Genomic DNA, 12,531 nt, shown 5'->3' with positions numbered 1-12,531 from the left:
GTGCAACTTGAAGTTGCCACTATGTGACTGAAAATGGTGAGAGTCTGAAAGCACCCTCTGTGACCTTGAGCTAGGCACCATTTCTCAGCTGAACCTACCTTGCAGGGTTGTTGAGAGGATTAAAGGAAGGAAGAAAAACATGCGCACTGCCCTGAGAGAGGATATAAACATAATGAATCAGAATGTGAACATAGGTCTGAAAATGTTTTAATCTACATGTGGTGAAATGTCAGAAGGTTGTGCAGGATTTCCAGAAGAAAACAAGATCTGATCAGGATTTCAGGGGATGGGGGAATACATTGTAACGAAGGGATTCAGCCTATATTATATAAGACTACTGGTCCATCGGGTTAGAACTGTTTACACTAATACAGGAAACCTCTGGCCTGCAGACTTCTACTGGTGGTCCACCAGACTTCTTCATCTGCCCTCCTGGCACTCTAGGTAACCCACACCCCTTTCCCCCTCTGCAACAAGTTGGCAATATAGGAAGAAAATAAAGCTGCCAACCAGTCTTTACCCAAGCCTGGAGTGCAACTCCTATCAACCCCAGCCAATATGGCAAATTGTCCTAGTTGCGGTCCAAAGTATCAGATTGGGGAAGGTTGCTTTACACTGACTGGCTCGCAGCCACTCTTCAGGGTTCCATGCAGGGGTTTTCCCGGAAATACCCCCCCCCCGCACACACACTTCTTCCCAGCCTATGGAAGCAACCCAGATGAGAGCAAAAATACAAGTACTACTTCTGCATGAAGCGGGAAGCCAGAGGCAGCCAAGCCGTGAGTGCGGTGGCCGATTCCTGCTGAATCTGCCTGCGTGCCTGCCTGGGGCAGCGAATGCCCCCATCGGCGCCTTAGGCTAGGGCATGCCAGCAGCCCCCAGAGAACTGGAGAGGCCTCCATGTCTGCCAGACACCTTCCTTTTGGGGAGGTCGCCTGGAGCCCAAAGGCAAGTCAGCCGATCCCCCCCCCCCAGATCTCTAGCTAGATCTCCTCGCTCGCTCACCGCCCCTGGCGCCCGGGTCCAGCCCCGAGCACAGCGGAGCAGGCAAGCCGCACAGCTCTGGAAGCAGCCCGTCCGGTATCCTGTCCCGCGGCTTCTGCGCATTGTGCGCGGCGGAGTCGGTTTCCGCAGCTGTCCCTTCGGGGGCAGTACCCGGAGGCCACCCCGGCCTCGCGGGGAGCGGGGTCGCGGCAATCCGGCGCCGATCCCACGAGCGAGGGAGCCCGGCGCGAGAAGCCGAATCGCTCTCGGTGAGCGCACGGCCAGCCGCCCTTTCCAGCCCCTCCATAATTGCCCGGGATGGACAAGGAAGCGCAGAAATGCGGCATTGCCTGATCGCCCCCCCCCCCACCCTCATGCCCTGCGGTTTTCACCTTTCTCTAAGGGGAGAAGGAGGGCGCGCTCCCCGCTTCTAAGCCGGACTCTCATCCGGCCTGAGCGGAGCAGCGAGCGAGAAAAGGCGCCGCGCGAGCGAGGGAATGCGGCAGCTCGGCGGCGGCGAGCTGATCAGGTGGGCAGGCAGCGGCTCCCGGGCGCGCGGCGAGGAAGGGGTTAAGCGGAGGGAGACACTCCGCCAAGGAGAATTCAGAGCAGGTGGTCTCTGTCTGGGAGGGCGGCCCGCGGCCAAAGGGATAGGCAGGCGCTGCCGCCGGTGCCGCCGTTTCGGGGCGCCAGGCAGTGCAGGAGAGCCCAGCGCCGAGAGAAAAACTTTCCCCGGATCTTTTTCTCTGCGCGAGGAGGAGGAAGACGCAGGCACTGCCCACCCCCGGCTGGCGAGAAGCTGCCGCTGCAGCAGCAGCAGTGGAGGGGGGGGGCTGATTCTCGCGGGGATCGCCGGCACCCTGCAGGAGCAGGAGGCGGAGGCGGCGGCAGCGCGGCGCGGGAGCGGAGAGATGCCCCTCGGGGTGTCTCCGCGGGGGAGTCCGGAGGCGCTTTTTCCCGCGCCGCCGCTCCGGCCTGAGCAAAAGTGAAGGAGGCGAGGCTCCTTCCGCAGCCCTCGGTCGGACTCGGCTTGGCGCCGGGGCTCCTCCGCCACCGGGAACGTGCCGCCCGCTCCTGCTGCGGAGAGCCGGGAAGTCTCTCTCTCTCCCTGTGCGCGCGTGTGTGTGGCGAGGCCGTGTTGCGTCGTGGAAAAAGAGAAGGCGGGCGGTTCTTGCGAGCCCCAGCTCCGGATCTTGCTCGGGTATCTTTCTGTGTATGCACATTTGGAACACACACATCGGATCCCTCGGATCTACTCGTCACCCCTCCTCCGCCGCGCGCGCGCAAAAACACCCCGACAGATCACGCCGCCAGCCGACGGCCGGGTCCTGGGAAGGCGCCCTGCCACAGGTAGCCGCGGCGGCCCCGCGCCTTCGCCGGCACGCTTGGAGGGAGAGCCGCGACGCGCGTCCACACCCGGAATCGCGCGTGTCCCCCGCCCCCCGTTCCCCAAAAGGGTGCGGAAGCTTCTGGCTGAGGACCCCCGCCCCGCGCGCCCACTCCCGCCGCATCGTGCCCACCCCCACCCCCGTGCTCTTCCTCGCATCCCAGGATGAATCGTCCTCCTCGCGCGCTGGGGAGGCCGGCGGAGCGAGCGGCGGCGCAGGCAAGGATCCGATCTGCTCCCGGGTGGGCTCTTCTGCAAGGAGGAGAGCGCGCCGCCGCGAGGGTTTCGCCTGACCAACGGCGCCCAAGTGCTCGCAGGAACGGGCGCAGCGCCTGCTGAATCGCCGAGGAGCTGAAAGGCCCTGAGGAAGTCCGGAACCGAACTGCAGGGCGGTCGGGACTTGCGCCGGCACCCGGGAAAGGGGCGGCTCCCTCCGGCTGCGACCCCGGGGATACTTTTCAAGCGACTCAGTGGGTGCCCTTTGGGTTTTGGAGCGCCCTCTTTCCCAGGACGAGCGGGGAGGCTGGATTTTGGAGAGAGCACGTGAAAAAGAAGACATTTCTCTCCATCGTCGCCCCCCACCCCGGGATCCTGTGAGAAATAAGACTTATGGCGCTTCTGGACTTCGGGATGAGAAGCGCCGGATCCTAAAAGGAGCTCGTCGGGGCCTCTGTAAAGTAGCAGTTTGAATCTGCCCCCCCCCTTCAGAAGCCTGATGCTGCTACTGCCTGTCGCTTGGCTCTGCTGTGAAGGGAATGCAGCTGTGCTCCAGGCACAGCTGGAGCCCCTCTGTGCCAGGAAAACACCCCCCTGGTAGTTGGATTGTGTGAAAGTCTGGATTTAGGGGGCGGAGAGGGGGCACCACCCTCTTTGGCCCATCTGCTGGCCCATCTGGGAAAACCTCTATAAGGATGCTGGCCGGATGGAGAGAGCTGTCTACAGGGATAAGTGCTACACTTTGTTGCCTCCTCTTCTTCTGGCTGCTGTATTCTCATCCACCCAAGGAAGGTATGTTCGTGCCCGTTTCATACACCACTTCGCCACTTCACCTTATGGCCTTTGCAGAGAGTGCAGGGAAGGAGCTTCCCTTATTCCGCCTTCAAGGCTATGCACAAATCGGAACCCTGCGATGAGGCTGGGGTAATCTAAATAGGGATCATTGCCGCTGTCTAAGGTCCTGAGGGTTATCCTGGGGTTGCTGGCGAGGAGAACATGTTAAAACAAATCTAAAGGCCTGCCCATTTGGCCATGATCACCCCTCCTTTATTTAGGTTGGAAAGAGCAAGCAGAACCAGAAAGGCACATAGGGATTTGGACAGAAAGGCCTTTCAGGCACCCAAGACTCCTCGGATTATATAAAAGCACCTGGTAAGCTTCAGGCCGGTTGGTATGTTGAAGCAGGGAAGATGTAGGCCACCCCACCTACCCACCCTGGCAAATTGCTTTAAGCACATTACATATTCCACTCCATCTCCCCCCCCCCCCGCCGCCAAAAAAAAACCAGCCCAAGTATGGGCATAGAAAACAAAAGCAAGCAATTGGAAGCTAGCTGAAATGCTGTGCCATAGTGGCACCCAGGTTATCCAAGGGACACGGCCTGGGTTACCTTTTCACAGATGAGTTAGAGAGTCCTTTCAAATTAAAATCAGGGCTCAAGACTCCAAGAACACATTTGGTCATTCCACTAACCTCTCCTTTTATAAGAGGCTACAAAGGCAAGAATGAGGAACTGTTGACCTCACTTCCAACCCATCCCAGGTTTTCCTTCCCTGGTTTCTGTGGGTCATTTGAAGAATTTAAATTTCAAAGGCATAAGACACAATCTATACATTTCCTACAGTTTTTCCATACAGGAGGCAGCAGGGTTGAATAAAAGAGCAAACTGTGAATTTTAAGGCTTTACTTCTGTGCAAAGTTGTGTGGGAAGAAGGCCCATTGAATAATGAGGGCCTTCAAGCCAAAATTTATAAGCTCAGTTTACTACATGTGCAATAACAATCCTCCTAGAAGGAGATTTAAGTAGCAAATTTCTCATATCTGTAAACTGCTTTGAGGTGTGTTTTTTTTTTTTACAATTGAGCAGTTTATAAATTTTATGAAATAATAAAATAAATAAGAAGGATTCAGAACTTGAAGAGCCAATGACCAGGGCAGAAGAATGGTGGTTCTAGCCAGGAGAGAGACATTTGCACTTGACAAACACACACAAAAGGGAAACCTTCATGAAAGGAGAGATCTGGAGGACTTCAGGAAGGCTGTTTAAATCCTTATCTGAGGCTGCAACCTTTTATACCAGGGATGGGGAACCTCTGGCCCTTTAGTTGTTGGAATATCAACTCTCATTATCCCTGATATTTGGCCATGCAACAACTTTTGGAAGGCCCTATGTTTCCCATTGCAGCTCTAGATGCACAAATCTGGGAGTAAGTCCCACTTAGTTCAGTGGACTCATTTCTGAAGATCTGCGCATGGGCATGCACAATGGGCTGGATTCAAGTCAGTAGCCCTTCCAAACAGAAGCTTCCTCTAGCACAATGCAACTTTCCACTCCTCCTCGTCGATGCCTCCTGTGACCCTCCCCAAAATGGTTTGAGGCAGGAGAACCCCCAGAACAGGGGAAGGAGAAGGCAGCTCATTCCATGAAGCAAGCAGAAATGTTTTCACTAATGGAGCCATCTGCCTAGGGCTGCACTGAATTCCTCCCTGTGACTTCACATTCTCTCTGCATCAAACTCATTTTCTGTGCCCACCTTGTTTAATGGGGGCAGTTCGTGGCTGCTGTGTTGCTCTTAGCACACTGGGTAATCTCCCACTGACCCTTTATAGCGGGCTGAACAATTTTGCGTAGCAAACCTTTACTGGAAGGGTTCAGGTTTGTTGGCTGCTAGCTACTTTGAGCAGTACTGCTGTGGGTGACAAGTGACATGACCATGTTTATTGCATGGAGTTTGAATATTGATTTAATCTGATACTTGCAGTCCAGTTGGAGAAAGTTTTAAAATTTAGGCCGAGTAGCCCAAGTAGCAAGCCTTGCATGGGAGAGAAAGCACCTCAGTCTAAGGAAGAGGGTTTTTTTGCATTGTTGGTTTTGATTTAGACATTGGCTTATTTCTAGGATTCCATTTCACTTTCACGATTAAGTACTTCAACATGCTCAACGTGCACTTAATTGCAATGCTTTTGGAGAGAGAAGGAGATGAACAGAGAAAGGAGCTTCTTTGTGTAGTGAACACTAAGGCATAGGGATATGTGACCTTCAGGACATGCTATCTTAATATATCAACCCAGTTTCATTGATATTTGGTTGCTGAGATGCATCATGGAGCTTGATCAGGTGATGAGAAAAGCTTCTGCTGGAGCCCATAGGGAGCCAGTGCCAATTGCAGTAGATAATACTAGACCAGCAAATGGTCTGGTTTCTTTTAAGATCAGGTTCCAATCCTGTCACTAGCTTTCACTTGTGATGCTGAACACATTACTTTGCCACAACTGGGTCTCTTTCTGCAGCCTAAATACAGTGACCCTCAAACTTGTCATTCTTATCTTTCAGCAGAGCTTATTTTTTCTGGTTCTAAAACTCTTCAGTCGCAGGTAGCCAATGTGGTACTACCCCCTACTTCAAGCAAAAGCTACCAGTGGGGAAAGGAATGAGGTCTGTGATGAGTGAGGTCTCCTTGAAAGTCCCAGAGTCCATTAAATTTACAGTTTTGGTCCTGAAAGAGATTATTTTCCAAAGGCAAGAGCCACCTAGGCCTGTGTGTGGTTGGGTTGTTAATGAGAAACTAGTTGCTATGATTTTCTGCACTCAAGAGAATGATATATCACCTCTTTGACTTCCCAGTCCACTTGATTCAGTATTTGTTTACAGAAGAGTGCCCTGGAGACAGTTGGTTTCTAAGACTCTTTACAAGGCGCAAGCCCACAACTTTGGGAGAGGAAGTCAAATGCTTTGTTCACTTGGCTGTCCCCCCCTCACAATGGGGAAAAGAACCACCCATGTTCACCCTTAATAACTCTGTGGTTCAGTTTTGATTTGCTCAGGGTCCCATTTTCAGATGATAGCTTCGAAGGGGAGTTCAGTTTTCCGGGTTGGCAGACATCTACCAGAAGAAGAACCCAATGTCTTTCTATTTTCTATTTTCATTTTGACTTATCACAGAAAATCCTAGCCATGTTTGTGTCTAAAACACTCCACATGAAGCACCACTGAGTGATGAATAGGAATTACACAACGAGTAGACTATTAGAAGCAGTTGGCAATTTGCATGGGTAGCTGCTAACCAATGTTTCCTGGGTTCCCCCCCTCTCCTGTGTGTGCAAGATCCACTGAGCCCTGTTAAGTAACTGATTTGTTGCCCTTGGTTTTCCCCAACTTCCTTTCCCCCAGTTTACGCTGTGTAACAAACAGCTCTGCAAGCCCAGAAGCTGCAGAAGAAATCCTGTGCTGATGTTTGCTCACCCAGAAACATAAAGAGCACTGTCAGCGTAAACGTTCCACCGAGAGCTCCCAAGACAGGCCTCCTGCAAACTAGGATGTGAGGGGCACTTTGCAGATCCATGTGGATCCATAAATAATGTCACAATTAGCAACTGAAACTAAACATTTATGCAATAATTCAGATGATGCAGTCTCAGCCAGTTGAGCAGGAGCTATGAGTTCAGTGCTGATCACCGGCATGCAAGAGGCAAGACACTGCCAAATTATCAGCTGCCTTGCCAGAGCCCTAGGTGTGTTATAGGCCACAAGGCTGGTTGCTGCACAGCTTCTTTCACTGGACAGTTTGTAAAGCAGCTAAGGTGGAGATTGCTTGCAGTTCATTGCTATGCCTCCATGGCAAGGAAAACCGAGTGCTGGGATGTGTGAGTGTGTGTACATATCACACACACCCCAAACAGACTTGCTTTTAGATGTGCTGCATATCGAAAATTCTAAGAAGAATCTCATAAATCCAAAACTAGCTATGTGATTTTTGCCTGGAATTCAGCAATAAATAAAACAGATGGAAGCAGCATTGATCCATAAGAAAGATTCTGAAATCCACAGCTGGGCAATAGCTTTAGGCGGACCGAGAAAAACGTCACAAAACAGAGCAAGTGTTTTGAGTTCTTCAAAACTCTTCGTTGGCTGGATGTTAAGCAAAATGGGCGGAAGAGTAAAAAGCAATAAGGAACCCAACTGGCTCAATGTTGTAGTTGTAAAGTCTGCATTTAGACTCAGTGGCAAGCTGAAGATTGTGGACAGTATTACACCCCATCTAAAACAGTATCATAGCACTTTAAACAGGGATGGCTTCTCATAAAAAATCCTGAGAATTATCGTTTTTTAAGTGTGCTGAGAGACCCCTATTCCTCTCACAGAGTTACCATTCGCAGAGCGGTTTCACCAGCAGTCCTTTTCCCAGGGAACTCTCGGAAATTATAGGTCTGTGAAGAGAATAAGGGGACTCCTAACAACTCTCAGCACCCTTAACAAACTGCAGTTCCCAGGATGCTTTGGGTGAAGCCATGGCTGTTTAAAGTTGAATGATACTGCTTTTAATGTATAGTGCAGATTGGGCCTTACCTACTAGGTCATGAGTGGGGAACTGGATCTGGTGGGTGGGCTAGATCTTTCCTTGCCCCACCCCATGACCCTTCTATGACCGGTGGGCAGGGCGACCCAACTGTCAGTCACCCAACCTCATTATTATGCCAGGTGTCAAGTTGAAAGGGCCTTGTCGTTGATGGACGTCAGAGGCACTGTCATTCAGTACCTCTCGACTGACGGGTGCTGAGAGATATATTTATGAAGTCTCTGAGCGGTTTCAATACAAACCTCTTGCAAACAGGCTTCAAAGTACAGTCGTACATCGGAAGTCAAACAGAATCCGTTCCGGAAGTCTGTTCGACTTCTAAAATGTTTGACTTCCAAAACACAGCTTCTGATTGGCTGCAGGAAGCTCCTGCAGCCAATCAGAAGCTGCAGAAGCCCTGTTGGACGTTTGGCTTCCGAAAGAACGTCTGAAAACCGGAACAACAACTTCTAGTTTTTGGTCATTTGGGAGACAAAATGTTCGACCCCAAGGCATTCGGGAGCAGAGGTATGACTGTAATGGCAGCCAGTCATGCATTTACCTTCCTTACACCTGATGTCATGTAAGATGACAGGCAAGTGGGCACTGTTTGAGGAAAATGGCTTCGTGGGCCAAATTGGACCCCTTCTGGGCCTCATTAGGCATGTGGACAGAAAGTGTCCTACTCCTGTTTTAGGCTAAACTTAATATACTGTGGGACGTGGGTGGCACTGTAGGTTAAACCACAGAGCCTAGGACTTGCCGATCAGAAGGTCAGCGGTTCGAATCCCTGCGACAGGGTGAGCTCCCGTTGTTCGGTCCCAGCTCCGGCCACCCTAGCAGTTCGAAAGCTGAAAGTGCAAGTAGATAAATAGGTACCGCTCCAGCGGGAAGGTAAACGGCGTTTCCGTGTGCTGCTCTGGTTCGCCAGAAGCTGCTTAGTCATGTTGGCCACATGACCCAGAAGCTGTCTACGGACAAATGCTAGCTCCCTTGGCCAATAAAGTGAGATGAGTGCCGCAACCCCAGAGTTGGTCACGACTGGACCTAATGGTCAGAGGTCCCTTTACCTTTAATATACTGTGACAAAGAATCAACGGCTTTGGAAACAAAATCAGGAAGAGTGACAATGACTGCTCATTTCCCTCTAATACAGTCTTGTTCAATATGTGCCATGGTTGTGTTTTTCAGGGCTTTTGAAAGTGCGCAAGACCAGGAATGCCTCCATTGCAAAAGAGGTTTGCTCTCGTAAAGTGAAATATATGCTGTGTAAATGCTTAACTCTGCTCCAGTTTCAGTCAAGACTAAAGTTTGTTAGTTTATTTCAGGAATTTATCCCCCACATTTCAGTAGCTGTCTCAAAGCAGCTCATGTACAATGTGTAACATGGAAAACGTGTATTGAAACATCAGAAAATGGAAACATTAGAACAATACTCATAGTCCAAAGGTCTTCTGAAATAAAACCATTTTAACCCAGCTTTTGAAACTTAAGCAGGGATGGTGCCTGCCTGATTTCTAATGGGAGGGAATTCCACAGATGTGAAATTTAGAAGAAGAAAAAAGCAGAAAGTTCCAGCAGAATTGTCGTACATGACAAACTACACAGGGATTTAATGTCGTTTCAGCATGGTGCGGCAATGTGTGAATTAAAGCTCCTGCTTAATGCCTTTTTGCTTTGAGCAAACCATACTTCATATGTTGTTCAAGCTTCTCTTTGATCAGCCAAATAGGTGGTGGGTGGAGAGATGCCAATAAAATCTCTGAGTCAAGTGTAGACCCAAAGCTAAAATTTGCTATTTTTGGCTTGCCATTTTACCCAAGGGAGATAATAAATATTTCATGCTTGCTTTAGATGAGTTGCATGAGGGTTTGTGAGTCCAGTTTAATGCCATACTCTGCAGATGTAGAGAGATATACACAAGTGCTAACTGTTGATTATGCTTACAAATAGGGAAAAAATATATATCCAGAGATGGAGAAATGCAACTTCCCCTTCCCCCAGAGCTAGCACAGAGTAGGAAAACCATGAAGTGAAGAGATATTATTCCCTTCACCTCTATAAAGGATCAAGGCTTGCTTTTGTGGCTAATATGAGATCTGAACCAGGGCCTCGGAAACTCTTAACCTCTTTATCAAATCAGTACTAAACTAGTATTGAAACTCAGCAAAGCATCTTCCATAAAATGAGCAGTTCTCCACTTTCAGTTCTCCACTTTCATTATAGATTAAGTAAAGGGTGGGCAGACTTTAGGCTTGTGGAATCTGATTTCTTTTTTAATAGACCCCGAAAGCTGACCACAAATCAGAGCCAGGTGCAAAATACCAGGAAGGCGGAGCCAGCTACAAAAGGGTGGCTCAGGCAGTGGAGCCAGTGACCTATTGCCTCCCCATGAGCCATCCAATGGGATGATCCATGTGTAGAAGTCTGCATCTGAAATACTACAGATTAGGGACTCCTAACAACCTAATAGGGGGGAGTCTTTTTGTTCCTTCTATTATTAAACAACTGGAAGCCAGAAAACCTTGATCTGCCTCAAAATGGCAAATAATCTAGTAGAGCCCATCACTTGAAGCCTATGTGGTGGGACAGAACCTGACTTCTACTTTCCTGGAACGTAGGTAAGGTTGGGCCTGCATGGTTGCATTGATGGGAGCCAATCCAGCAGTCCTGATGATGCAACCCTGTTGCTTAACCTCACCATCACCCCAGCCAGGTAGGCAGCAGTGACACCTGTTGCTACTGTTGTCCACTGCTGCTTTAGATGATCTGTTACTCTCTTGGTGGGCTCACGTGTGATGTGGCTGAGGGTTAGTGCAAAGGGTTGCTATAGATCATTTTCAGATCCCTTCCAGCCCTACAATGCCAAATCAATTCATGTGAAGATAAAGAAGGATGTAAAAATGAAATGCATTAGTAGAGCGATGGTGCTGAGACTCCGAGGTGACAAAGCATTCCATTGATATTAAGCAAATTGGGAGAAAAGAGCGTTCAGCAATTAGCGTACTCAGAAAACTAGGGAACCGGGTGTTAAAAAGCAACCATTTTTATTCCAGAAAGAATTAGCTTGGAATAAATTGTACCGTCTGTTTCTACTTTTGCAATCACTGACATGGATGATAATTGCCTTTCTACACTTTAGGGCATATTTCTGAGATCACAAAACATGGCAGCTATCCCTTAATGTGCTTTAATCACCTCTTTGCTCAGGCAGTTAAAGAAGTTGAAGCGTTTTCCCCTCTTTCTTCCTTCCAATCAATATTTTCCAGAGCGGTGCCTTTACCCCTGTTTTATTTCCATTTTGATTTGTCCCTCCTCTCTCATTGTCCCTCTTTCCTCCCTCCTCCCCCCCTTCCTTTTCTTGATTATAATACGTGCCAGGGACAAATTCACTACTTCATGGATGAAGAACCTCAGACCCACGTGCAGCTCTCCACACTTAGCTTCCTGGCCCCTGAAGTTCTTCCCAGGCCACATGCCCTCTTCCCAAGCCACACCCCTTACCAGCCCTGCCATACACACTCCGTGAGTGTTTCTGCCAGGCAGAGCTCTTACCTTCCTTGCCTGGGCGGATGATGGATAGAGATGCATATGTTTCAAGAAACAGGTCCACTGTACAAAGGCAAAACTAGCATTTATTGATGCGTCTACTTTTGCCTGTCACCCTGCCCGCCACTGGCCCCCTGGAAGGCTGTCCAGATGGCAATCTGGCCCTTAGGCTGTTCCCCCACCCCTGCACCGCTTGAAAGATAGCAGATAGCAGGTTGGGGTGCCTAATCACAAGTAAACATACGTTCCTGTAGGCATGCCTCCTTGTTGCTTCAAGCGACAGTCTTAAAAGGGGCAGCATTCCTTGCAATGCCTGCATAGATATTGCAGGACACATTGCTGGTAGCTGAAGCAGCTTGCCAAGTGGGGCTGGGCTGCAACAGTAGCCTCCTGGCAGCAGCATGGCTGGGAGGCAGAGTGAGACCAGGGCTGTCTGGATGAAGTGGTGTAGCCAACCCAGCACTCCTGCTGGCAAGCCTACCTCATTCACAATGTTACGAACAGTACGCAAACTGAAACTCGGCCATCCTTCAAAATCTGCACTTCTTCATATTTTGCCAGGCTGTTCTCCAGCCAAGTAAGGTGTACAAAAAAAGAGTATGCATTAGAATAAAGTGCGGATAAAAATGCATGCATATGTGAAAATAGCATACAAAAATTATAATGTCAGGAAAAAATATGTGCATTGCAAGGCAAATTTGCCTACACACATTAGAATTTTGCACTGAAATTGCACTGAAATTGCTGCATTCTCATGAGGACTTGTTTTTAAAAGATTATTCAGAAACTGATGCAGGAATATGAGGAACTGAATGTGGAAAAACTGGAAACTGGGGGAAAACAAACCCTGAAATTGACAGATTTCCCCATCTCTATCAAGGGGACTCTCCAGCATCTGTCTGAAAAGTTGCTTACAAGCAAACTTGTAGGATGTGATGGGCAGGTGCAGACTCCTTAAGACTTTGGGATGTCTACTGTGGGTCCATGACTGGCTGCGATACTTGACACATACCTACTTTGCAATCAGGAGCCTGTGTTTTGTCCATCACACTTTACATT

At 49.4% G+C, this 12,531-nt stretch overlaps 1 protein-coding gene across 4 annotated transcripts in view; it reads left to right on the top strand.

The window, feature by feature from the left end:
* Positions 1-2,230: 2,230 nt before the first annotated feature.
* Positions 2,231-12,531, top strand: part of LOC128415993 (chemokine-like protein TAFA-5) — a 29,070-nt gene continuing 18,769 nt past the window's right edge. For 2 of the 4 annotated variants that reach the window (XM_053392951.1, XM_053392952.1), the window contains exons 1-3: positions 2,231-3,379; positions 3,643-3,739; positions 9,115-9,161. In XM_053392951.1, the coding sequence (XP_053248926.1) occupies positions 3,283-3,379; positions 3,643-3,739; positions 9,115-9,161 (241 nt within the window). In that variant the 5' untranslated portion in view covers positions 2,231-3,282. The remainder of the gene's footprint in view (positions 3,380-3,642; positions 3,740-9,114; positions 9,162-12,531) is intronic. The other 2 variants (XM_053392953.1, XM_053392954.1) reach the window with 2 other exon arrangements.

The sequence above is a fragment of the Podarcis raffonei genome, chromosome 6 (genome assembly GCF_027172205.1).
Source record: "Podarcis raffonei isolate rPodRaf1 chromosome 6, rPodRaf1.pri, whole genome shotgun sequence".
NCBI lineage: Eukaryota > Metazoa > Chordata > Lepidosauria > Squamata > Lacertidae > Podarcis > Podarcis raffonei.
Note: the sequence above shows the minus strand (reverse complement) of the source record. Positions and strands in the feature narration are given on the sequence as shown.